Below are 27,993 nucleotides of genomic sequence, written 5' to 3' on the forward strand. Positions count from 1 at the left end.
CGATTCAGGGCTGAAAAATATTAAAAGGTTTTTTAGTTGTGGGAATAGCTGGGAACTAATTGTTTTATGAATTCCTGGTGATTTTACCTTTTTTTTTTATACCCACAAATAAAGTCCATTCTGTTAAAAAAAAAAAAAAAAAAAAAAATCACCAGGAATTAATAAATAAAAAAATTCCCAGCTATTTTTCCATAGCACTTCAAACTTGTTTTTCTTTCGACATTGCAGTGCATTTCAAACAAAACAGCAGCAGACTAAACAAAAACATGAACAAAGAATTGTGGGCTCAAAGAAGGGAAAGAGTGTGATGTATCTGTGTATGGGGAGGGTAGGGGTTTGGATACAAACCCGATTTAGGGTAAGGGGTAGGGTAACGGTTTGGGTTAGATGGTGATCAATATGGTGCAGAGGGGAATGTCTTTGTAGTGTATTGTTTTGCTTGTATGTATGTATGTATGTATGTATGTATGTATGTATGTATGTATGTGAGGGGCGCTTATGGGTAGGCCTTGTCAAAAGGGTGGGGCTTTAGGAAGAACTGAAGGAGTCAGAGTCATGGATGGCTGGAGAGAGGGAGCTTGGACCTGGGGATGACAAGGTGGCCTTCTGTGGTGGAATGGAGTGCTTGTGTAGGTTGGTAGGGGAGAAGAGGGTCTGAGAGGTGAAGGGCTTAGCAGGTCAGAAGGAGAATCTTGTAATCAATATACAGTTGAAGTCGGAAGTTTACATACACTTAGGTTGGAGTCATTAAAACTCATTTTTCAACCACTCCACAAATGTCTTGTCAACAAACTATAGTTTTGGCAAGTCGGTTAGGACATCTACTTTGTGCATGACAAATAATTGTTTACAGACAGATTATTTCACTTATAATTAACTGTATCACAATTTCAGTGGGTCAGAAGTTTACATACACTAAGTTGACTGTGCCTTTAAACAGCTTGGAAAATTCCAGAAAATGATGTCATGGCTTTAGAAGCTTCTGATAGGCTAATTGACATCATTTGAGTCAATTGGAGGTGCATTTGTGGATGTATTTCAAGGCCTACCTTCGATCTCAGTGCCTCTTTGTTTGACATCATGGGAAAAACAAAAGAAATCAGCCAAGACCTCAGAAAAACAATTGTAGACCTCCACAGGTCTGGTTCACTCTTGGGAGCAATTTCCAAACGCCTGAAGTTATCACATTCATCTGTACAAACAATAGTACGTAAGTATAAACACCATGGGGCCACGCAGCCGTCATACCGCTCAGGAAGGAGACGCGTTCTGTCTCCTAGAGATGAACGTAATTTGGTGCGAAAAGTGCAAATCAATCCCAGAACAGCAGCAAAGGACCTTGTGAAGATGCTGGAGGAAACAGGTACAAAAGTATCTATATCCACAGTAAAACGAGTCCTATATCGACATAACCTGAAAGGCCACTCAGCAATGAAGAAGCCACTGCTCCAAAACCGCCATAAAAAAGCCAGACTAAGGTTTGCAACTGCACATGGGGACAAAGATAGTACTTTTTGGAGAAATATCCTCTGGTCTGATGAAACAAAAATAGAACTGTTTGGCCATAATGACCATTGTTTTGTTTGGAGTAAAAAGGGGGAGGCTTGCAAGCCGAAGAACACCTTTACAACCGTGAAGCACGGGGGTGGCAACATCATGTTGTGGGGGTGCTTTGCTGCAGGAGGGCCGGTGCACTTCACAAAATAGATGGCTACATGAGGAAGGAAAATTATGTGGATATATTGAAGCAACATCTCAAGACATCAGTCAGGAAGTTAAAGCTTGGTTGCAAATGGGTCTTTCAAATGGACAATGAACCCCAAGCATACTTCCAAAGTTGTGGCAAAATGGCGTAAGGACAACAAAGTCACGGTATTAGAGTGGCCATCACAAAGCCCTGACCTCAATCCCATAGAAGATTTGTGGGCAGAACTGAAAAAGCGTGTGCGAGCAAGGAGGCCTACAAACCTGACTCTGTTACACCAGCTCTGGCAGGAAGAATGGGCCAAAATTCACCCAACTTATTGTGGGAAGCTTGTGGATAGCTACCCAAAATATTTGACCCAAGTTAAACAATTTAAAAGGCAATGCTACCAAATACTAATTGAGTATGTAAACTTCTGACCCACTGGGCATGTGATGAAATAAATAAAAGCTGAAATAAATCATTCTCTCCACTATTATTCTGACATTTCACATTCTTAAAATAAAGTGGTGATCCTAACTGACTTAAGACAGGGAATTGTTACTAGGAATGAATGTCAGGAATTGTGAAAAACTGAGTTTCTATGTATTTGGCTAAGGTGTACGTAAACTTCCGACTTCGACTGTAGATATTGCAACATAGTAGCCAACAAGGGGGCAGCTTGTGCAAATGTTTCCCCGGCTTGTGCAAATGCAATAGGGGAGTGATTGCTTCCTACAAGAGCAGAAAACTGATCTCAAAGATCAAAAGATCTCTAGACATCTTTGAAAAGACAGTCTTTTGTCTTAAAGGGGCAGTGTTGCATTTTGAGACATGCTTGATTAAGCTAAGTAGACAATAGGCAGAGGGTAGCATAATTTGTCCGATTTTTTTGTAATAATGGTATGGGAATAATAATGCATTTTATTTTGTAAAGTGGTTTCTTGCATCAAACACAACATTTTCAGTCATCTCCTTGTCTGAAGAAGAAGTGAAAACAGGTTAATGTCAAGCCCTGCATGTTTTTTTCCAAAAGTCTCATGGAATGTAGGCCTACATTGAGCACCACACATTAGCTGCTACTGTAGGCTGAATGATATTACAGCTATTTTCATGTCAAAATGTTTTAGGATGCATTTTCTCAATTGTTTTTGATGGTATGCCACTGGTAGGCCTACATTATGATCAAATAGCCACAGTAGCCTACTTGGCCATTGTTAAAACTGTACCTTAGAGGGTACAGCCTCAGTGTTCTCAGTAAAAGTCTGCTGGAAGTTGCACATCATTTTCACAACGTTCAGGTTTGTGCTCAGCCGACCTTAAATTTGCTCAGTACCGAAACAAAGAGGGAACATTGCCCTACTCCCAATTCAATTAACCCCTGGCTATCAGATTACAAGGTTTACAAGTTCAAATGGAGACATCAAATTCAAAGCAATTTGCGCACTGCCTAAATGGCTGACTTGCAAAACAAACTGGCACGGTCTCCAATTTCTAAAAGTGAGAAAAAAGGCTGGAGGCTGACAGCTGCTCTCCGAGTGATGCTTTGCATGGTCCTAAAGGCATTTTAATCAGGATTGGAATTATTTTAACCTACTTTGTTGTTGCTTACTTTACATTTTTGGCCTTGAGCTAGGGTATGGCGACTGCCCCTGATAGAAATGTGCCGTTTTCACATATGTAGACACTGGTTTAGTGCTGGAGATGAATAGGATTGGTTGAAAAGTGTCCAAGTTCATACAAAAAAACATTACACGTATAGTGAGGTCTTGATTTTGTCTAAAGTAACGGTTAGCAAATTAGGTAAATTGAGAAAGCTCACTTTATTTAACCTCAATGCCAACTTGTAGATTTTTGCTGTATAGTGTTCATGTATTTTGGATGTTTTCAATGTATTTCCAACACTTTCAGATAATGTGATTAATCGTTAGAAAAATAAAATGGTGCATTAAAATGTCAAAAAGTGTATTAAACTGATTAGGGGAGGACAGGTTAAAGAAGGATTTTTAAGCCTTGAGACAAGGATTGTGTATGTGTGCCATTCAGAGGGTGAATGGGCAAGACAAAATATTTAAGTGCCTTTGAACTGGGTATGGTATTAGGTGCCAGGCGCACCGGTTTGTGTCAAGAACTGCAACACTACTGGGTTTTTCCACGTGCAACAATTTCCCGTGTGTATCAATGGTCCACCCCTCAAAGGACATCCAGACAATTTGACAACTGTGGGAAGGATTGGAGTCAACATGTGCCAACATCCCTGTGGAACGCTTTGGACACCTTGTAAATTCCATGCCCCGACGAATTGAGGCTGTTCTGAAGGCATAAGGGGATGTGCAAGTACAACTCAATATTAGGAATAATGTTTGGTGAACTCAGTGTAGGCCTAGGGTTTCATGCTTTTGGTTGATAAGGGAAGGAACTGGGCCTTAGTCAAAGTTGATGAAAACTGATCAACTCTGACAGCCTTAATAATTACATACTTACATAGTTTTGAGGTGCTCTTGATGTTGGTTGGAGTCGACTCTTTTGGGACTATTCCATTGGTTCCAATTCTGACTGCCTGACTGGTCAAACAGTTGTAGAGATAAACTGACAGGAGTGTTCACCCACTAACAGAGACCTGACAATGAAAGGAACAAGCGCGATGATACATCCAACATAGTACACACATCCCAGGCACCCAACACGCGTTGACTCACCACATAGCTTCAACTTCCAATGTGTAAACTCATCAAGTCGCAGGGGTACTTCATTTTCATGGTTGCTTTTAACAGTCAGCTCTGACGTCACAAGGCATATGCTTTCAATGTTTAATTTGATGCCCGTTTATTGACGGATATCACATTTGTGGCCATGGACTAGAAAAATTACTCACTAACACTAATAGAAACCAATGGAGACTCAAATAGACTAAGCACAGAGTAAGTGTCAAATTGCACCTAAAATCTAACTATGGTCAGTTTTGCAGTTCCCTACTTTAAATGGGTAGCGTAAGGATTGTGTGGATAAAACTGATCCTAGATCAGCCTCTGTGTATGACAGAGAGGGATACACAGAGATACACAGATGCGTATAATTACTTTAGGCTGCAAAGCGGCTCTTCTTTTAACTAAAGTGTTTACATTCTTACATTACCTACAGTATTTAAGCCTGGTTCAGAAACAGCACTTATAAAGAATCTATTACAAACAGTTCACTCAGTCAGTGACGGGTATGCTGCAAGCCTGTAAATCCATAGCTTGTAGGACAGTGACACCTTGCGTTCATTTATTTCGCTCTCTGCCTAAGCACTGATCAGAGTACAAAAAACCTTCAGGGTTGGTTTCCCGGACACAGATTAAGCCTGATCTTAGACTTAAAAGCGAACTCGCTTGTGCTCAGGAAACCGCCCCTCAGAGTACAGACTTCAAATAAAAGACAGGAACAGAAAATCAAGTGTCAAATTTCTATATTTAAACCAGCCGACCAACAACCTGACTATTTGACAGGTTTATACCACACAGAGAGAAAGGAGAGTCAGTGTAGTGTACTTACAGTATGTACAGTATGTGTGTGTGCGCACGTGTAAGTGTGTATGCATGCGTGTTCTGCATCGCTCCCATAACATTGTCATTTTTTATTTATTCATATAGTGCGTGTATATTTTGCGGATATCTACTCAATATTTCTGTACAGCAAGACACACAGGAGACGAGAGAGGGAGCAGGGGGTTACGAGTTTACATGGGGACAGCAAATAGGGAGATGAATAAAACAAATGTCACTCTACAGCCTCAGTGGGCCCAGTCACGTGCAAAGAGTGGGCAGCAGAACCAATGGGAGTAGGGTGAGAGCGCCCACTTGTCCAATCAATAGGAGGAATCCATCTCTCTGTCCTCCCTCACTTCCTCATCCATCTTTCGACCGTGCTTCCTGAAGTACTTGTACCTCTGAACATAAAGCTTGACCAGGTTGCTCACCTTGACCGGGTTGATCTCTCCCTTTCGACTGTGGCAGATCTGAGAAGCAGAGACAACCACACACACACAGATCGGTATTAGTCATAAACACACTATATCAAATTGCTGTTAAACTAACTACACAGTAATTACTCTAGGCTGTAATTACTTACAATGTAACGTAATTACAACTTCCAATTGTTACTGTGTTGGAACATAGTTACATATTCTGCATTATAAACCGGGTAGTTTGCATCCTGGATGCTTAATGGCTGAAACAGTATTCCAGCCTTGTGTATATTAGACAATATACCACGGGTATGATGCAAAAATACTTGTTTACTGTCCTTTTTTCATGTTGGAAACCAGTTTATAATAGCAATAAGGCACCTCTGAGGTTTGTGGTATATGGCCAATATATAGTTTTGCATCGTGCATAAGAACAGCCCTAGGCCAATGCCGTTTTAGAGAATTTGGCAGTATGTCTAACTGGCCTCACACTGAACAAAAACATAAACACAACATACAACAATTTAAAAGATTTTACTGAGTCACAGATCATATAAGGAAATACATTTAATTAATTAATTAGGCCCTAATCTATGGATTTCACATGACTGGAAATACAGATATGCATCTATTGGTCACAGATACCTTCAAAAAAAAGTATGGGCGTGGATTACAAAACCAGTCAGTATTTCGTGCGACCACCATCTGCCTCATGCAGCGAGAGACATCTCCGTCGCATAGAGTTGATCAGGCTGTTGATTGTGGCCTGTGGAATGTTGTCACTCTTCAATGGCTGTGAGAAGTTGATGGATATTGGCAGGAACTGGAACACGCTATCGTAAACGTCGATCCAGAGCATCCCAAACATGCTCAATGGGTGACATATCTGGTGAGTGTGCAGGCCATGGAAGAAATGGGACATTTTCAGCTTCCAGGAATTGTGTACATATCCTTGCGACATGGGGCCATGCGTTATTATGCTGAAACATGAGGTGACGGCGGCAGATGAATGGCACGACAATGGGCCTCGGGATCTCATCACAGTATCTCTGTTCATTCAAATTGCCTTAGAGAAAATGCAATCGTGTTAGTTGTCCGTAGCTTATGCCTGCCCGTACTATAACCCCACCCCCACCATTGGGCACTCCGTTCACAACATTGACATCAGCATACCGCTCCCCCACACAATGTCACACACGGTGTATGCCATCTGCCCAGTACAATTGAAACTGGGATTCATCCGTGAAGAGCACACTTCTCCAGCTTGCCAGTGGCCATCGATGGTGAGCATTTGCCCACTGAAGTCAGTTACGATGCCAAAACTGTAGTCAGGTCAAGACCCTGGTGAGGACTATGACCATGCAGATGAGCTTTCCCTGAGACAGTTTGTGCAGAAATTCTTCGGTTGTGCATACCCACAGTTTCATCAGCTGTCCGGGTGGCTGGTCTCAGACGATCTCGCAGGAGAAGAAGCCGGATGTGGAAGTCCCGGGCTGGCGTGGTTACACATGGTCTATGGTTCTTATGAACATTACATTCTCTGGCAACAGCTCTGGTGGACATACCTGCAGTCAGCATGCCAATTGCATGCTCCATCAAAACTTGAGACATCTGTGGCAGTGACAAAACTGCACATTTTAGAGTGACCTTTTATCGTTCCCAGCACAGGGTGCAACTGTGTAATTATCATGCTGTTTAATAAGATTCTTGATATGCCACACCTGTCAGGTGGATGGATTATCTTGGCAAAGGAGAAATGCTCACTAACAGAGATGTAAACAAATTTGGGCACAAAATTGAGAGAAATAAGCTTTTTGTGCATATGTTATTTAAAAAATATATATTATATTACAGCTCATGAAACATGGGACCAACACTTAACCTGTTGTGTTTATATTTTTCTTCAGTGTATTGGCCAATATATCACACCCCCTCGGGCCTTACTGCTTAAATATACTACACTCCCTCTGGCCTTATTTATGAAGTCTACTTCCAACAACTGCCCACACGTGTTTGTGGAAATTCTATAAAACATTCACAAACAAGTCAAAAGTAATTGTATCGACACCACACCACTCAGTCTAATAATTACGCCAATCTTTTAACATTGTGTTAGCCAATCTTAAAATGTCACAAACAGGTTGTTATTCCTATGGAACAAAATGCACCTACACTCCGTTACGGAGTGACACTACAGCCTAAACCCAAAAGCCTGACCATTGCTGAGCAGCAACTTTTTTGTTCCAGCCCAGCACTAACACACCTGATTCAACTGCTTATCCAACCATTTATCAAGTCATTCATAGAATAAGGTGTTTTACACCATCGAATAACAAAGTTAACACTGTGCTAAGCCACGTAACAACACTGTGCTAAGCCACGTAACAACACTGTGCCACGTAATAACAGCGTACTTAAACTATGTAATAACACTAATAACATTGTGCTAAACCATGTAATAACAAAGTAATGCAGCTAAAGCAGGTTTATGGTTAGAGGGCTGGGTTACCTTGTGCACTGCCTTCCTCAGGATGTCCTTGTAGTCATCCTTGTTGATGTCTTTACGCTGGTAGTAAGGCTTAATGGCCAGCTTCACCTCCTCCACCGCACGCTCCTGAGTGTGGAGCTTCTTCAGGTACTGAGAGCGAGATAAATAAAATAAGAGGTGCAGTACCAGTGTTGCACGGTATACCGAAACGTCAGTACTTTTTAGATACCAGAACATGAAAAACTGTTTTGCAGTAGAATTTGTTACTTTCGGTACTTCTGTCAAATGTGTCTCACGGATCAAGCCGTTCTTATCAGCACAGTCGACCCCTTATTATAGAGCTCACAGTGCCTGCTCCACTTGCTAGCCTGCACTGGGAGTCTGGGCTGCATCATATAAGCTCCCACTCATACTGCACAGAAGTTAACAGACTTGAATAATGCGACAAGGCATGTAGATGTTGAAACTGTTAATTACTGTTCGCAAAACAAAGTCGATACAGGCTAGAACCCTTTACAATGGAAGAATATACCGATAGTGTCCAGCTTTGTAGGCTAACTTTCCTTGCTAGGTGACAGCTAAAGCTAACATCAATTCACTACCCTAGACTGTGTTTGTGATGATATGCAAACTAAGGCATAATATATTGATTTCATAGCTGATTGCCAATAAAAACTTTATGGATTCACTTATTTGGTCTCTTTCTCATCTCTCCAAAAGATGATCTATTGCTTCAGCGAACTGACTGCCTCGTGAATGACATCATTACTCATTAAAGAGACAAACATTTTTATGAAAAAAGCTACTTCTATGCAAATGCTGTTGATGAATACAATAAAATGTGCCAAAATGGAAGGGAAATGGTTTGTCATCTGTAGCCCCATGGAATCACCCAAAAACAAGCTCAATAACTCAATGCATGCACACACTCCTATTGAATATGCATTCACCTGTATTGTGGATATGCTACAGATGTATTTACCATTGAAATAAATTATTACCATTATGTAGTTAGATAGGTAAAAACAAAGTCAAACTGATTGCATAATTGATTAATTAATGCATACATGGCTGTCTCTGAAAAAAATGTTTGTAAACAAATGTGTTGATATTGAACTCAAAAGATGCCCAACGTTTGAACAGAGCAGTAGCTGAGCATATCTGTCTGGATCATGTGCCATTCTGTAACTTTGGCTTTTTTTGCCGCGGTATTGTTTTGGTATCGAGCATCGTGATACTAAACCTAGTATCAGTAATGAAGTCAACATTCTGGTATTGTGCCAACACTATGCAGTACTGTACTGATAGTCACATGACCTTATTCCTTTACACACACACACACACACACACACACACACACATCAGTAAATGGAAGATATGGGAGCGGTAGAAAGACATGTTTTTTAATGGTGCTACCTTGTCAGGGTCCTTGCTCTCGTTGTCCCAGCCTATATCACTGAAGTCTCCGGACCCTCCCGAGAACCCAGAGGGCATGGGAGGGGGCGGGGTCTGGGCACAGCCACCACCCAAAGACATGCCATGGTGCAGGTGGCTGGGTGGGGTTTTGGTGCAGCCCACCAATGGGAGAGCGCTGTGCAGGATGAACTGGGCAGGGGTGGGGCCAGGGGAAGGAAGAACATGGGAGGAGGAAGAAGACGAAGGGGCATGCTGCGATGAATGGTTCTGATTGGTTTGGGAGAGAATCTGCAAGAGAGAGAGATGGAAGCTATGATGAGAAACGGTTGGTCAGATATCGAACACCTTCAAAACAATCCAAGACAAATATGTAACACGTATACAGTGCCTTCAGAAAGTATTTACCTCCTTTGACTTTTTCCACATTTTGTTGTGTTACAGCCTGAATTTAAAATGGATTCAATTGAGACCTAGTGTCACTGGCCTACACACAATACCCCACAATGTCAAAGTGGAATTATGTTTTTAGAAATGAAAGGCTGAAGTGTCTTTAGTCAATAAGTATTCAACCTCTTCAGGGGGTTCAGGTACAAAAATGTGCTTAACAAGTCACATACGTTGCATGGATTTCACCTTTATTTAACCAGGTAGGCTAGTTGAGAACAAGTTCACATTTGCAACTGCGACCTGGCCAAGATAAAGCAAAGCAGTTCGGCACATACAACACAGAGTTACACATGGAATAAACAAACATATAGTCAATAATACAGTAGAAAAAGTCTATATACAGTATGTGCAAATGAGGTAGGATAAGGGAGGTAAGGCAATAAATAGGCCATGGTGGCTAAGTAATTACAATATAGCAATTAAACACTGGAATGGTAGATGTGCAGAATATATATATATATATATATATATATATATATATATATATATATATATATATATATATATATATATATATATATGAATGTGCAAGTAGAGATATTGGGGTGTAAAGGAGCAAGATAAATAAATACAGTATGGGGATGAGGTAGTTGGATGGGCTATTTACAGATGGGCTATGTACAGGTGCAGTGATCTGTGAGCTGCTGACAGCTGGTTCTTAAAAGCTAGTGAGGGAGATATGAGTCTCCAGCTTCAGTGATTTTTGCAGTTTGTTCCAGTCATTGACAGCAGAGAACTGGAAGGAAAGGTGGCCAAAGGAAGAATTGGCTTTGACCAGTGAGATATACCTGCTGGAGCGCGTGCTACGGGTGGGTGCTGCTATGGTGACCAGTGAGCTGAGATAAGGCGGGGCTTTACCTAGCAGAGACTTGTAGATGACCTGGAGCCAGTGGGTTTGGCAACGAGTATGAAGCGAGGGCCAGTCAACGAGAGCGTACAGGTCGCAGTGGTGGGTAGTATTTTGGTGACAAAATGGGTGGCACTGTGATAGACTGCATCCAATTTATTGAGTAGAGTGTTGGAGGCTATTTTGTAAAAGACATCGCCGAAGTCGAGGATCGGTAGGATGGTCAGTTTCACGAGGGTATGGTTGGCAGCATGAGTGAAGGATGCTTTGTTGCGAAATAGGAAGCCGATTCTAGATTTAATTTTGGATTGGAGATGCTTAATATGAGTCTGGAAGGAGAGTTTACAGTCTAACCAGACGCCTAGGTATTTGTAGTTGTCCACATATTCTAAGTCAGAACAGTCCAGAGTAGTGATGCTGGACGGGCGGGCAGGTGTGGGCAGCGATCGGTTGAAGAGCATGCATTTAGCTTTACTTGCATTTAAGAGCAGTTGGAGGCCACGGAAGGAGAGTTGTATGGTATTGAAGCTCGTCTGGATGTTAGTTAACACATTGTCCAAAGAAGGGCCAGAGGTATACAGAATGGTGTCGTCTGCACAGAGGTGGATCAGAGAATCACCAGCAGCAAGAGCAACATCATTGATGTATACAGAGAAGAGAGTCGGCCCGAGAATTGAACCCTGTGGCACCCCCATAGAGACTGCCAGAGGTCCGGACAACAGGCCCTCCGATTTGACACACTGAACTCTATCAGAGAAGTAGTTGGTGAACCAGGCGAGGCAATCATTTGAGAAACCAAGGCTGTTGAGTCTGCCGATAAGAATGTGGTGATTGACAGAGTCGAAAGCCTTGGCCAGGTCGATGAAGACGGCTGCACAGTAATGTCTTTTATCGATGGCGGTTATGATATCGTTTAGGACCTTGAGCGTGGCTGAGGTGCACCCATGACTAGCTCTGAAACCAGATTGCATAGCGGAGAAGGTACGGTGGGATTCGAAATGTTCGGTAATCTGTTTGTTAACTTGGCTTTCGAAGACCTTAGAAAGGCAGGGTAGGATAGATATAGGTCTGTAGCAGTTTGGGTCTAGAGTGTCTCCCCCTTTGAAGAGGGGGATGACAGCGGCAGATTTCCAATCTTTTGGAATCTCAGACGATACGAAAGAGAGGTTGAACAGGCTAGTGATAGGGGTTGCAACAATTTCAGGCAGATCATTTTAGAAAGAGAGGGTCCAGATTGTCTAGCCCGGCTGATAATAGCATTTAACATTATTTTTGAATGACATCATCATCTCTGTAACCCACACATACAATTATCTGAAAAGGTCCCTCAGTCAAGTAGTGCATTTCAAACACAGATTCAACCACAAAGACCAGGAGGTTTTCCAATGCCTTGCAGACATTGAATATCCCTTTGTGCATGGTGAAGTTATTAATTACACTTTGAATGGTGCAGCAATACACCCAATCACTAAAAAGATACAGGAGTCCTTCTTAACTCAGTTGCCAGAGAGGAAGAAAACCCCTCAGGGATTTCACCATGAGGCCAATGGTGATAAAACAATATTTTGAATCCCCTCCAATTTCGATCTTGTCTCATTGCTGCCACTCCCCAACGGTTTCGGGAGGCGAAGGTCGAGTCATGCGTCCTCCAAAACATGACCCGCCCGCTTAACTCAGAAGCACCAATGTGTGGAAGGAAACACCTTTCACCTGACGACCGAGATCAGTCTGCAGGCGCCCGGCCCGCCACAAGGAGTCACTAGAGCACAATGAGCCAAGTAAAGTCCCCCCGGCCCAACCCTCCCCTAACCCGGACGACGCTGGGCCAATTGTGCGCAGCCCTATGGGACTCCCGATCACGGCCGGTTGTGATACAGCCCGAGATCGAACCATTAGTGACGCCAGTGCCTTAGACAGGTGCGCCACTCGGGAGGCTCGACCAACGGTGAATTTAAAACATTTGCAGGCTGTGATAGGAGAAAACTGAGGATGGACCAACAACATTGTAGTTACGCCACAATACTAACCTAAATGACAGTGAAAAGGAATCCTGTACAAAAAAATATTACAAAACATGCATCCTGTTTGCAACAAGGCACTAAAGTAAAACAGCAAAAAATGTGGCAAAGAAATTAACTTTGTCCTAAATACAAAGCATTATGTTGGTACTAACAACACCTCAGAGTACCCCTCTTCATATTTTCAAGCATGGTGATGGCTGCATCATGTTATGGGTATGCTGGTCATCGGAAAGGACTAGGGATTTTCTTTGTATAAAAAGAAACGGAATAGAGCTAAGCAGAGGCAAAATCCTAGAGGATAACGTGGTTCAGTCTGCGTTCTAACAGACACTTGGAGACAAATTCACCTTTCAGCAGGACAATAATCTAGAACACCAGGCAAATGTACACGGGAGTTGCTTAACAAGACAACATTGAATGTTCCTAAGTGGCCTAGTTACAGTTTTGACTTAAATCTGCTTGAAAATCAAATATTATTTGTCACGACCTGAATACTGACCTGAATACAATGGTGTAGAGAGATTATTGTCAAATGCTTACTTACAAGACCTTAACCAACAATGCAGTTCAAGAAATAGAGTTGCGAAAATATTTACTATAAGTAACATAATAAAATAACAACAATGAGGCTATATACAAGGGGTAATTTGTAAATGTAGGCAGGGGTAAGGTGGCTATGGGGGGAGTCAACGCAAATAGTCCAGTTGGCCATTTGATTAATTGTTCAGCAGTCTTATGGCTTGGGGGTAGAAGCTGTTACGGAGCCTTTTGGACCTACATTAGGTGCTCCGGTGCTGTGCGTAGGCACAGAGAACAGTCTATGACTTGGGTGACTGGAGTCTGACAATTTTTTGGGACTTCCTCTGACACCACCTAGTATATAGGTCCTGGATGAAAGGAAGCTTGGCCCCAGTGATGTACTAAGCCGTACGCACAACCCTCTGTAGCGCCTTGCGGTTGGATGCCAAGCAGTTGCCATACCAGGCGCTGATTCAACCAGACATATTCAAATCAACCCCATCCCAGACCGCTGTCCCCACATGCTTCAAGATGGCCACCATTGTTCCTGTTGCCAAGAAAGCTAACTGAACTAAATGACTACTGCCCAGTAGCACTCACTTCTCTCAAGGATCTTATCACCTCCACCCTGTTACCCTAGACTCACTCCAATTTGCTTACCGCCCCAATAGGTCCACAGACGATGCAATCGCCATCACGCTGCACACTGCCCTATCCCATCTGGACAAGAGGAATGCCTATGTAAGAATGCTGATCATTGACTACCGCACAGCATTCAACACCATAGTACCCTCCAAACTCATCATTAAGCTTGAGACCCTGGATCTCGACCCCACCCTGTGCAACTGGGTCCTGGACTTCCTGACGGGCTGCCCCAGGTGGTGAAGGTAGGAAACAACATCTCCACTCCGCTGATCCTTAACACTGGGGCCCCACAAGGGTGTGTTCTCAGCCCTCTCCTGTACTCTCTGTTCACCCACGACTGCGTGGCCATGCACGGCTCCAACTCAATCATAAATTTCGCAGACGACACTAGTGGTAGGCTTGATTACCAACAACAACAAGACAGCCTCCAGGGAGGAGGTGAGGGCCCTCGGAGTGTGGTGTCAGGAAAATAACATCTCACTCAATGTCAGCAAAACAAAAGAGATGATTGTGGACTTCAGGAAACAGCAAAGGGAGCACCCCCCCATCTACATTGACGGGACAGCAGTGGAGAAGGTGGAAAGTTTTAAAGTTCCCCGGTGTACATATCACGGACAAACTGAAATGGTCCACCCACACAGACAGTGTGGTGAAGAACGCACAACAGCGCCTCTTCAACCACAGGAGGCTGAAAAAAACGTGGCTTGTCACCGAAAACCTTCACTAACTTTTACAGGTGCACAATTGAGAGCATCCTGGCGGGCTGTATCACTGCCTGGTACGGCAACTGCACTGCCTACAACTGCAGGACTCTCCAGAGGGTGGTGCGGTCTGCACAACGTATCACCAGGGGCAACCTACCCGCCCTCCAGGACATCTACAACACCCGATGTCACAGGAAGGCAAAAAAGATAATCAAGGACAATAACCACCCAAGCCACTCGCTGTTCACACCGCTTCCATCCAGAAGGCGAGGTCAGTACAAGTGCATCAGAGCTGGGACAGAGAGATAGCTGTTTTTCAATCTCAAGGCCATCAGATTGTTAAACAGCCACCATTAGCACAGAAGCGCCTGCCTACTTACAGACTTGATATTATTGGGCACTTTAATAAAAGGAACTAGTCACTTTAATAATGCCACTTTAAGAATGTTTACATATCTCGCATTACTGATCTCATATGTATATATACTGTATCCTTAACTATCTATTGCATCTTAGCCGCTCGGTCACTGCTCATCTATATATTTTATACTTATATAGTCTCATCCCATTCCTTTACTAGATTGTGTGTATTAGGTTTTGTTGTGGAATTTGTTAGATATTACCCCTCAGATACTGCTGCACTGTCGGATCTAGAAGCAAAAGCATTTCGCTACACTCGCTATAATATCTGCTAACCATGTCTATGTTCGCAATAAAATTTGATTTGAACCAGTCAGGATGATCTCAATAGTGCAGCTGTAGAACTTTGAGTATCTGGGGACCCATGCCAAATCTTTTCAGTCTCCTGAGAGGGGGAAATTTGTTGTCATGCTCTCCTCACGACTGTCTTGGTGTGTTTTGGACCAAGATAGTTTCTTGGTGATGTGGACACCAAGGAACTTGAAACTCTCGACACGCTCCATAACAGCCCTGTTGATGTGAATGGGGGCGCGTCCAGCCCTCCTTTTCGTGTAGTCCACGATCAGCTCCTTTGTCTTGATCATGTTGAGGGGGAGGTTGTTGTCCTGGCACTACACTGCCAGGTCTCCGACCTCTTCCCTATAGACTGTCTCATCGTTGTCGGTGATCAGGCCTACCACTGTTGTGTCATCAGCAAACTTAATGGTGTTGGAGTTGTGCCTGGCCACACAGTCATGGGTGAACAGGGAGTACAGGAGGGGAATTAGCATGCACCTGAGGGGCCCCCTGTTTAGGATCAGCATAGCAGATGTGTTGTTGCCTACCCTTACCACCTGGGGGCGGCCCGTCAGGAAGTCCAGGATCCAGTTGCAGAGGGAGGTGTTTAAGTCCCAAGGTCCTTAGCTTAGGGATAAGCTTTGTGGGCACGATGGTGTTAAACGCTGAGCTGTGGTCAATGAAAAATATTCTCACATAGGTGTTCCTTTTGTCCAGGTGGGAACGGCCAGTGTGGAGTGCGATTGAGATTAAGTCATCTGAGGATCTGTTAGGGCGGTATGCGAATTGGAGTGGATCTAGGGTTTATGGGATAATGGTGTTGATGTGAACAATGATCAGCCTTTCAAACCACTTCATGGCTACCAATATGAGTGCTACGGGGCGGTAGTCATTTAGGCAGGTTAACTTCGCTTTCTTCGGCACAGGGACTATGGTGGTCTGCTTGAAACATGTAGGAATTACAGAATCAGTCAGGGAGAGGTTGAAAATGTCAGTGAAGACGCTTGCCAGTTGGTCCACACATGCTTTGAGTACATGTCCAGGTAATCTGTCTGGCCCCGCAGCCTTGTGAATGTTGACCTGTTTAAAAGGTCTTGCACACATCGGCTACGGAGAGCGTGATCCCACATATGTCCGGAACAGCTGGTGCTCTCATGCATGCGTCAGTGTTGCTTGCCTCGAAGCGAGCATCATAAGGCATTTAGCCCATATGGTATGCTTGCGTCACTGGGCAGCGTGCGGCTGGGTTTCCCTTTGTAGTCCGTAATAGTTTGCAAACTCTGCCACATCCGACAAATGTCAGAGCCGGCGTAGTAAGATTCAATCTCAGTCCTGTATTGACGCTTGCTTGTTTGATGGTTAATCTGAGGGCATAGTGGTTCGTATAAGCGTCTGGATTATTGTCCCGCTCCTTGAAAGCGGCAGCTCTAGCCTTTAGCTCGGTACAGATGTTGCCTGTAATCCATGGCTTCTGTTTGGGATATGTACGTACAGTCACTGTGGGGACGGCGTCGTCGATGCACTTATTGAAGAGGCCGATGACTGATGTGGTTTTCTCCTCAATGCCATTGGATGAATCCCGGAACATATTCCAGACTGTGCTAGCAAAACAGTCCTGTAGCGTAGCATCCGAATTAGAGGTCGACCGATTATGATTTTTTCAACGCCGATACCGATTATAGGAGGACCAAAAAAAGCCAATACCGATTAATCAGCCAATTTTAAATGTATTTATTTATTTGTAATAATGACAATTACAACAATACTGAATGAACACTTATTTTAACTTAATACATCAATAAAATCAATTTAGCCTCAAATAAATAATGAAACATGTTCAATTTGGTTTAAATAATGCAAACACAAAGTGTTGGAGAAGAAAGTAAAAGTGCAATATGTGCCATGTAAAAATGCTAAAGTTTCAGTTCCTTGCTCAGAACATGAGAACATAATGAAAGCTGGTGGTTCCTTTTAACATGAGTCTTCAATATTCCCAGTATTCCCAATATTCCCTCAATATTCCCAATTATAGGACTATTTCTCTCTATACCATTTGTATTTCATATACCTTTGACTATTGGATGTACTTATAGGCACTTTAGTATTGCCAGTGTAACAGTATAGCTTCCGTCCCTCTCCTCGCCCCTACCTGGGCTCGAACCAGGAACACATCGACAACAGCCACCCTCGAAGCATCGATATCCATCGCTCCACAAAAGCCGTGGCCCTTGCAGAGCAAGGGGAACAACTACTTCAAGGTCTCAGAGCGAGTGACGTCACCGATTGAAACGCTATTAGCGCGCACCCCGCTAACTAACTAGCCATTTCACATCGGTTACACCAGCCTAATCTCGGGAGTTGATAAGCTCAGCTCAGTGCTTGAAGCACAGGGAAGAGCTGCTGGCAAACGCACGAAAGTGCTGTTTGAATTAACGCTTACGAGCCTGCTGCTGCCTACCACCGCTCAGTCAGACTGCTCTATCAAATCATAGACTTAATTATAACATAATAACACACAGAAATACGAGCCTTAGGTCATTAATATGGTCAAATCCAGAAACTATCATTTCGAAAACAAAACGTTTATTCTTTCAGTGAAATGCGGAACCGTTACGTATTTTCTCTCACGGGTGGCATCCATAAGTCTAAATATTCCTGTTACATTGCACAACCTTCAATGTTATGCCATAATTACGTAAAATTCTGGCAAATTAGCTCGCAACGAGCCAGGCGGCCAAACTGTTGCATATACCCTGACTATGCGTGCAAAGAACGCAAGAGAAGTGACACAATTTCCCTAGTTTAATATTGCCTGCTAACCTGGATTTCTTTTAAATAAATATGCAGGTTTAAAAAAAAATACACTTCTGTGTATTGATTTTAAGAAAGGCATTGGTGTTTATGGTTAGGTACATTCGTACAACGATTGTGCTTTTTTCACAAATGCACTTTTGTTAAATCCTCCCCCGTTTGGCGAAGTTGGCTGTCTTTGTTAGGAATTGCTGCATATACCCTGACTGCGTCGCACAGAACGCAAGAGAAGTGACACAATTTTCCTAGTTAAAAGAAATTCATGTTAGCAGGCAATATTAACTAAATATGCAGGTTTAAAAATATATACTTGTGTATTGATTTTAAGAAAGGCGTTGATGTTTACGGTTAGGTACACATTGGTGCAACGACTTTTCGCGAATGCGCTTGTTAAACCACCCGTTTGGCGAAGTAGGCTATGATTCAATGATAAATTAACAGGCACCGCATCGATTATATGCAACGCAGGACAAGCTAGATAAACTAGTAATATCATCAACCATGTGTAGTTAACTAGTAATTATGTTAAGATTGATTGTTTTTTATAAGATATGTTTAATGCTAGCCATCACCTTACCTTGGCTCTTTGCTGCACTCTCATAACAGGTAGTCAGCCTGCCACGCAGTCTCCTCGTGGAGTGAAATGTAATCGGTCATGATCGGTGTCCAAAAATGCTGATTACCGATTGTTATGAAAACTTGAAATCGGCCCTAATTAAATCGGCCATTCCGATTAATTGGTCGACCTCTAATACGCATCATCTGACCCCTTCCGTATTGAGCGTGTCACTGGTACTTCCTGCTTTAGTTTTTGCTTGTAAGCAGGAATCAGGAGGATAGAATTATGGTCAGATTTGCCAAATGGAGGGCGAGGGAGGGCTTTGTACGTGTGTGTCTCCATGTGTGGAGTAAAGGTGGTCTAGAGTTTCTCCCCCTTTGGTTGCACATGTGACATGCTTGTAGAAATTACGTAAAATGGATTTAAGTTTGCCTACATTAAAGTCCCCGTACACTAGGATCGCCGCTTCTGGATGAGCATTTTCTTGTGCGATCTTAGTACCAGTATCGGATTGTGATGGTAAATAGACGGCTACGAAAAATATAGATAAACTTGGTTGACTTGCTTAGTTAAATAAAGGTAAAATAAAAATTTACCAAAAAAAATGTGTGGTCTACAGCTTATCATAAGGTACTCAACCTCAGGTGAGAAATACCTCGACTTCCTTAATATTAGACATCGTGCACCCGCTGTTATTGACAAATAGACACACCACCACCCCTCTTCTTACCGGACGTAGCTGTTCTGTCCTGCCGATGCACGGAAAACCCAGCCAACTGTTTATTATCCGTGTCGTCGTTCAGCCACGACTCTGTGAAAAATACGATTTCACAGGTTTTAAATGTCTCGTTGGTAGGATAGTCTTGAACGGAGCTCATCCAGTTTATTCTCCAGGTGATTTCATGTTGGCCAATAGAACAGATGGTAGAGGCGGGTTACCAAATAGGGCTATCTTGTCACAACAATTGCTTGGCTCAAACGCATTAACTTCTTAAAACTTCTTCGGGATCGGTGTCCCTTCCATGGGATGGTTGAGCTAACGAAGGCTAATGCGATTAGCATGAGGTTGTAACTAACAAGAACATTTCCCAGGACATAGACATGTCTGATATTGGCAGAAAGCTTCAATTCTTGTTAATCTAACTGCACTGTCCAATTTACAGTAGCTATTACAGTGAAATAATACCATGCTATTGTTTGAGGAGAGTGCACAATTTTGAACATGAAGTTATTAAAAAATTAGGCACATTTGGACAGTCTTCATACAAATTTTTTAACAGAATTGCAATGGTGCATTGGATCAGTCTAAAACTTTGCAAATACACTGCTGCCATCTAGTGGCCAAAATGTAGATTTTGGCCAAAATGTAGATCACCTGGGCTGGAATAATACATTATGGCCTTTCTCTTGCATTTCAAAGATGGAACAAATAAAATACAAAAGAACGGTTGTTTTTTTCTTTGTATTATCTTTTCCCAGATCTATTGTGTTATATTCTCCTACATTCCTTTCACATTTCCACAAACTTCAAAGTGTTTCCTTTCAAATGGTACCAATAATATGCATATCCTTGCTTCCTGAGCTACATGCAGTTAGATTTGGGTATGTCATTTTAGGCGAAAATTGAAAAAAAGGGGTGGATACTTAAAAAAAAAAAAAACTTTTATCAAGGCACACCTGTTAACTTCGCTGGGATATGTGGGACGGTAGCGTCCCACTTGGCCAAAAGCCAGACGAAATGTAGCACGCCAAATTCAAATATATTATTATAAAAATCTATTTTTCATGAAATCACACATGAAAGACACCAAATTAAAGCTACACATGTTGTGAATCCAGCCAACATGTCTGATTTCAAAAAGGATTTATGTGGAAAGCACACCAAACAATTATGTTAGCTCAGTACATAGTCACAGAAAAACACAGCCATTTTCCCAGCAAAAGATAGTAGTTACAAAAAGCAGAAAGAGATCAAATTAATCACTAACCTTTGATGATCTTCATCAGATGACACTCATAGGACATCATGTTACACAATACATTTATGTTTTGTTTGATAATGTGCATATTTATACCCACAAATCTCGGTTTACATTGGCGCCATGTTCAGAAATGCCTCCAAAATATCCGGAGAAATTGCAGAGAGCCACGTCAAATAACCGAAATACTCATCATAAACTTTGATGAAAGATACATGTTTGACATATAATTAAATCTACACTTGTTCTTAATGCAACCACTGTGTCAGATTTCAAAAAGACTTTACGTAATAAGCACACCATGCAATAATCTGAGACGGCGCTCAAACATAATAACATTTCTCCGCCATGTTGGAGTCAACAGAAATACGAAATTACATCATAAATATTCCCTTACCTTTGATCATCTTCATCAGAATGCACTCCCAGGAATCCTAGTTCCACAATAAATTGTTGTTTTGTTCAATAATGTCCATTACTTATGTCTAAGTAGCTACTTTTGATAGCATGTTTAGTGCACATGTCCAAACGCTCGCGCAAATGCAGGCGAACTCGGACGAAAACCTCAAAAAGTTATATAACAGGTCGAAAAAACTGGTCAAACTAAGTAGAGAATCAATCTTCAGGATGTTGTTATCATATATATCCAATAACGTTCCAACCGGAGCATTCCTTCATGTCTGTAGAAGTTATGGAATGCAAGGCGATATCATGAGGAAAGCGCGTGACCAGGAACTGGCATTCTGCCAGACCAATGACTGAAACTCCTCCCATCCGGCCCCACATCACACTAGAGGCTTCATTCCACGTTCTACAGACGGTTGACATCTAGTGGAAGGCGTAGGAAGTGCAAACAGATCCATATCTCACAGGGAATTGAATCGGCGATGAGTTGAACATTGACCAGTCTCAGAATTCTCACTTCCTGTTTGGATTATTTCTTAGGTTTTTGCCTGCCATATGAGTTCTGTTATACTCACAGACATCATTCAAACAGTTTTAGAAACTTCAGAGTGTTTTATATCCAATAGTAATAATAATATGCATGTATTAGCATCTGGGATAAATTAATAAGTTAATTGAAATGCATTCCAGGTGACTAGCTCATGAAGCTGGTTGAGAAAATGCTAAAAGTGTGCAAAGCTGTCACCAAAGCAAAAGGTGGCTACTTTGAAGAATATCAAACATAAAATATATTTTGATTAACACTTCTTTGGTTACTACATGATTCCATATGTGTTATTCCATAGTTTAGATGTCTTCACTATTATTCTACAATGTAGAAAAGAGTAAAAAGAAAAGAAAAACCCCGGAATGAGTAGGTGTGTCCAAACTTTTGACTAGTACTGTATATATACACACACACAAACACACACACACACACACAGATAACAGAATATAATTACTCAGACACACACACCTGGCTGGTAGCATGGATGAACTCCTGGGCTTTGGCTCTACTTGCGATATTGGCCTCTTCCATCTTAAACAGCAGAGCTGTCACTGAAATACAGAGAGCATGGGGTTAGTAAAACCTTATACATATTATATACACTTCATAGTAGCAACAGGAATACACAAAAACATACCAAAACTCCACTTGTTGACATTATTATAATGAATGCTACTGACAGAGACTTACATGCTAAAACTCCTCCGGCCGTGCAGTCCACTCCTGTCTGCAGACTCCAGGGGAGGGTAGGGGCAGCAGGAGGGGGAGGAGGCGGCGGTGGCAGCTTGTTGGCCGAGGAGGAAGAAACAGAAGAGGAGGAAGAGGAGGAGGGGTCTGTGGAGGAAGGAGGAAGGGAGAGCGAGGCGAGGGCAGAGCCAGATGAGGAGGAACAAGGGGGTGAGGCCAGGGATTTGGGGCCTTCGTCTAGAGGGACGGGCTTCATGTTGGAGGGGCCGTACTGTGAGAGGCCTCCCCCCTGGGAGGAGGGTAGGGACGAGGGACTGGGGGGGGACAGGTTGAGGGTGCTCTGGGTCTGAGCGGGGCAGTCCTCGGGTAGGAAAGAGGGCTCAGGGGTCTTACAGCTGCTGTCCACTGTCTGAGAGTCAGGAGACGACTCCCGAACATCACGTGAGGCGGTGAGGGAGGGCGGAGGGGTGTGGGGGGGTGAGGAGGACGGGGGGAGGACACTGGTGGAAGAGGATGATGAAGAGGATGAGGAAGGGGTTGGACCAGCTGGACCAGAGTGCGGACTGGAGGGTTTAGCCCCCACTCCTAATTGGATGTCGGAGGAAGACCCACCCCAGCCCTCAGAGCTACAGTTGGCCATAGCGCCATCCACGTCCGTCAAACCGCTGGCTAAGCCTTTCTCTCCCCGCGTCTTCTTCGCCAGCCGCCTCCTACGCTTGGTTGCTAGGGACAATGAGGGCGAAGACGCCGAGGAGGATGTGGAGGTGGTAGAGCTGGGCTTGGCCTTCTTGGACTTCAGCGCTGCCACCGTGGGATTAGCCAGCAAGGAGGAAGGTGGAACGGCCAGGGAACTGCTTTTGCCCACCTTCCCCAGGTCCTTGTTGCGTCCACTTAGCAATAGAGGCTCAGAGCAGGGCTTGAGGAACGGAGACCTGCTCTCATTGTCCCTCCTAAAGACCACGGCAATGGAGCCTCCCACCACTGGCAACCCAGAGCCCCCTACTGGCCCGCCCACCCCGAGGAGCTCCATGCCCACCTTCCCCGAGCCCACCGGGCCCCCCGTGGTGCTGCTCACGCCCTCGCGCACCAGCACTGACACTTTTGACTGCAGCTTGGCTTTCCTCCCACCCCCACTTAATTTCTTGGACCTGCCAGACCGACCAGACTCTTTCTTTCCTACTTTTTCCCCACGCTCTTTCTCCTTCCCTATCTTCCGCCCTCGTTTGGCCGAGGGGAGGGTGGCTGGGGCGGAGGCCAGGCCGGGGGTGGCCTGGGTTGGGGATAGTGAGGAGGTGGAGAGCCCCTTGCCTTTGGGTCGAACCGAGGAGGAAGAGGACGACTTGGACTGACCAGCTTTCTTGCCCGTTCGTGATTTCTTCTTGAAGTGGTGGCGTCCAGGTTTGGTAGCGGTCTTGGGTTTGGCGCTGAGGGCAGCGGGTTCCAGAAGCTGGGGAGGGGAGTCTTCTATAGAGGGGTAGTCTGAATCCAGAGCCTCCCCGTCCAGAGAGCGCATGTCTATCTCCAGTTTGTCTGAGAAGTGGTCCGAGTCATAGCCATGGTAATGTGACGGCGGCGAGAGGGAAAGGCTCCCACGCCGGCCAATGCTGTTGTCTAACTCTTCGTCCGAGCGCCGACGGCTCTTCTTCTTCCTCTTGTGGGGCTTTTCGGAGCCCTGGGAGGGGCTGCAGGGGGAGGATGGAGCCAGTGGGGGGGATCCGGGGAGAGTGGTGGTGGTGGTCGTGGTGACCGTGATGGTGCGCTTGATTGCGAACAGGTCAGAGCCATTGAGATCCTGGATGGATGGCGGCACCACGGGTCGACCATCTCGACGTCTCTCCCTGTCCCTTTCTCTGTCCTGGTGCCTTTCACTGTGCCTTTCTCTGTCCTGGTGCCTGTCCCTTTCCCGGTGCCTTGGTTCTATGCTTCCTTTGGACCTCTTGGAGCTGCCTCTTTCTCGGCTGGTCGATTTGCGGACGCCGTCTCGCTCTCTTTCCCTCTTTATCCGGCTAGAGTGTCCATCCCTCTCCCTTCTCCGGGTGTCGTCTTTCTTTCTGTCCTTGCCTCGATCGCCGTCTCGATCGCCGTCTCGTTCCCCATCTCGTTCCCCATCTCTGTGTCTGTACCGGTCTCTGTTATTCTCTCTGTCTCTGTCCCTGTCTCTCTCTCTGTGTCGGTCCTCTGAAGTGTTTGACCAGGAGCGGCCACCGTGGGCCTGCTGCACTGAGGTGTTTTGTGAGCGGGGGCGTGCTGAAGATTCCGGGGTGCTCCGTCGTCTCTTCTTCCTCTTCCTGCTGTCGCTTCTGCTGCTCCTCCCTCTCTCCTCCACTTTTGTTTTCTTCTCTTTCTCACTCCGCCGCCCCCTCTCCCTGTGTCTTTCCTTCCTCTCACCACCACCACCATCCTTTTCTTTCCTTTTCTTCCTCCTCCTCTCCTCCTCCTCTACCTTGCACTCCTTTCGCTTGCGCCGCTCCCTCTCCTTGGAGCTCTTGGAGGACTTGCGGCTCTTGTCCTTCTCGGCAGTGAGCGGGGAGGGGGCCAGAGGGACGGTGTGAGGAGACGGTGGGAGGTGCTGAGGCGAGAGGGAAGAGGGGAAGGAGGAGCGGTATCTCGCCTTACGCCGGCTGACCAGCTTCCTCCTCAGATCTCCCGCCCCGACCACCACCACCTCTTCTTCTTCTTCCTCCTCCTCCTCCTCCATGGGCTCCCCATCCTCCCTGCCAGGCATCACCGGCCCCGCCCAGTCCCCCTCAGCCCGCACCGACACAAAGCTATCCCCGTCCAACACCCTCAGGATCCTCTCCGGCTTGGCTCCCCTGTGGAGGAAAGGACTGCCAGAGGAGATGGGGAGGACGAGAGGAAGAACTCCTTCCCGGCCTCTCTCCTCCCTCTTTCCTCCATCCCTCTCGGTGGCCCCAACGATCTCACCCTCCTCAATCTCAGAGTGGTCCGAGTGGTTCGCCTTCTCTCTCCTGTCCCGTACTTTCACCCGGGGCTCTTTGGTTCGGTCCAGCCTCCTCCGAAGGGGGAGAGGGAGGGAGCGCGGTGAGAGCGGGGGAACAGAGAAAGCGTCCGTGGAGTCTGGAGGAGCATTGTCTTTCTCCTCTCCTCCTGTCCTCCCCGTCTCTGCCTTCCTTCTCTTCCCTCTGGCATCGCTCCCCTTGCTGCTCACGCTGTTCCCTCTCTCCCTCCCTCCCCCCGTCTCTTGCTCCTCTTCCTCTCTCTCTGAGGGGGGAGAGCCGGTCGGATCAAAGGGGTCGTACTTTTCCCCTTCCTCCTCCGCCGCTCCTTCCTCCCTCTCTCCTTCCGTGGGGTGAAATGGGTCGTAGATCTCCGTCTCGAGCTCTTTTTGTCCGTCGGTGCCCACAAGGGGTGATAGGCATAACAAGGGATCTGAGGAGGAGAAAGAGGGATCAGAGTGAGAGGAGGGGGGAGCCAGGGAGGCGGAAGTGGAGGACACCACGTCACCCATCATCATGCTGTTGGCCCTTCCCTCCTGGATATCGTTGTGGTAGCTGGTTGCCACGGCACCAGGAGAGGAGGATGAAGAGGAAGGTGGGGAGGCGGGAGAGGAGGAAGATGTGGAGGAGGGCAGGGGGCTCTTGGCAGTCTCTGTGATCCCGTGAGGAGGAGGGACAGCAGGCATCCCTTTAAGGCCTGGGATTTGAGTTAAGTCCATGGCCAGGATGGGAGCTGGTCCTGGGGTAAGCTGTAATCCAGAACTCCCTGGAGCCTGGGGTTGTGGGTGGAGGAGGGATACTGAGGGCCGGGGATCAAAGAGTAACCCTGAAAGATGAGACAAGAAATGTTAGGCCTTTATCAACTACCTGGGGCCCACAATCTGTCAAGTGTGTGTGTGTGTTTGGGGGAAGTAGAGTACTGTATGTGTGTATTAGAGTTGGTACAAAGTATTTACCTGTCTTCCTGCTACCTATACCAGGGGTGACAGTGGACAGGAGACTGAGCAGTGACGAGCCTTCCACTCTCACCTCAGCTGTCAACTCCACTACAAGGTCAGAACTGGAATACAAATACATCACTCATGAAACCACGCACAGTGGAACTGGCACATCTAAATTCCCTGTTATGTAATTCATTATATAGGGTGTCTCACTCTCCATACATTTCAGCTTACTTTTCACTCTGACATCCTCTCTTTAGCCAGGCATGTGATTTTGACCCCAATTTAGCTGTCCCAGACAAGTTTGAAATCGGAGACAAAATACCCATGGTGTTGCCTACTCGAAGCTCGCAGCTGTCACCGATGCTCGTTTAATGTGAGCGAGTCAGAAAAGAAATCTGAGGGCTACCGATCCGTCTTTGAGACATCCCGATATGTTCTAAAATGTTGGATTTTATTGTCATAAAATCTGCACTGCTCTTGTAGAGTGAGATGTTTAACGACAAGTTGAGAACGGTGATCAGCAATAGCCAATGAGATCCTACCAGTGATGACATTTCGCATCAGCTAGAATGTGTACAAGAGCGATGACTACTACTAGCATGCATTTGTACTTGACCTTAACCAAAGCGTCAAATCATTACAGCTCTGAAGTTGACAAGCAATGTTACTCAATTCAAAATGTATTGGCTTGACATTTCAACTCTGTATGGCAAGCGTGAATGTCTGACTCTAAACGTTTATGCGGCGGCTTTGAGCAACAGTTCGTTCTAGCTAATCTAATTACATCTTTTTCGCGAGACAGTGTGGTATCGCGAATCCTCACGACCAAGGGAAGAATTTTATAGTGTGTGACCCCCGTCTCTGCCACTTCGTTGTTTCGGGGGTTGCAGTAATGCCAGCTCCCTATATGAAGGGGACAGACAGACAAACAAACACACACATTAATAGCTGCTACAGTCAATGGAAGAGCTTTAAAAAAAAACACACACACAATAACACTCACCAGTTCGCTAGGCTCGTCATCTGGGTTCTCCCTATCACCTTGGTAACACGTCAACCTCGTCCTACTCCTTTCTTCATCCTTCTCTGGAGTCTTTGTCTGATGATACATAACTTAAGTCAAATCAAATTTTGAAGAATCTTGCAGTGTCGTGTATTGCGATGTTAGCTAGCTATCTAATTAGCCATTGCATTAACTGGCAGAGGCAAGCTAACGTTAGCTGTTGCAAAATACCTGGATCATGCCGCACTCTCGTCTGTTGCTTGCAACACCAGTTGACCTGGCTGGTAAACTACATAAACTAACTTAACTAGCAAATACACTTGATCACTGAAAACTAGTTATAATCGTCACGTTTTCACTGGAATCAGATTCGTCGCTAGCTAGCCAGACCTGCCAGAAATAACAGTAACGTTAGCTAGCTAGCCAGGTTTGATAACGTTAGCTCTCCTCCTAGCTACACCAGTCAAATACATACCTTAGATCCAGTTATATGTTTTGTCCGTTTAAATCCACAATCTTCAAATAACCTTTATTTTCTAAAACGTGAAATGTGCGTTTAAAATACACTATTAAAGGTTGAGATATTGTTAAAAGCACAATAAGAGGCCCATCCCATCCATCGCCGACATTTTACTTCCCTTCACTTGAAACAAGGGCCGACGGGAATTGACGTTTTTCGTTGATCGGG

General features: G+C 44.8%; 1 protein-coding gene across 2 annotated transcripts; it reads right to left on the minus strand.

Annotated features, from left to right (window-relative positions):
* Positions 1–4,512: 4,512 nt before the first annotated feature.
* Positions 4,513–27,943, minus strand: LOC120052734 (splicing factor, arginine/serine-rich 19-like). Of its 2 annotated transcripts, XM_038999817.1 has the most exons (9): positions 27,781–27,801; positions 27,306–27,401; positions 26,534–27,205; positions 26,315–26,418; positions 22,405–26,184; positions 22,183–22,265; positions 9,535–9,822; positions 8,140–8,268; positions 4,513–5,681 (listed from the first exon to the last, which is right to left on the minus strand). In XM_038999817.1, exons 3-9 carry the CDS (start codon positions 26,626–26,628, stop codon positions 5,532–5,534), a joined length of 4,629 nt encoding a protein of 1,542 aa, XP_038855745.1. In that variant the 5' UTR covers positions 26,629–27,205; positions 27,306–27,401; positions 27,781–27,801; the 3' UTR covers positions 4,513–5,531. The 2 variants fall into 2 exon arrangements, with proteins under 2 accessions (XP_038855745.1, XP_038855746.1); XM_038999818.1 differs by lacking the exon at positions 26,534–27,205 and having other exon boundaries at positions 4,514–5,681; positions 27,781–27,943.
* Positions 27,944–27,993: the final 50 nt, after the last annotated feature.

Source organism: Salvelinus namaycush, chromosome 8 (assembly GCF_016432855.1).
Source record: "Salvelinus namaycush isolate Seneca chromosome 8, SaNama_1.0, whole genome shotgun sequence".
NCBI classification, from domain to species: Eukaryota; Metazoa; Chordata; class Actinopteri; order Salmoniformes; family Salmonidae; genus Salvelinus; species Salvelinus namaycush.

What these genes read in the sequence shown, in the direction of transcription:
- LOC120052734 (XM_038999817.1), bottom strand. Translation starts at nt 26,628, where the DNA reads ATGGGTATTTTGTCTCCGATTTCAAACTTGTCTGGGACAGCTAAATTG. An exon ending in TATAGGTAGCAGGAAGACAG is followed by an intron (nt 26,185 to 26,314) that starts GTAAATACTTTG and finishes CTCATCTTTCAG; the next exon opens with GGTTACTCTTTGATCCCCGG. An exon ending in AGAGCAAGGACCCTGACAAG is followed by an intron (nt 8,269 to 9,534) that starts GTAGCACCATTA and finishes TCTCGCTCTCAG; the next exon opens with TACCTGAAGAAGCTCCACAC.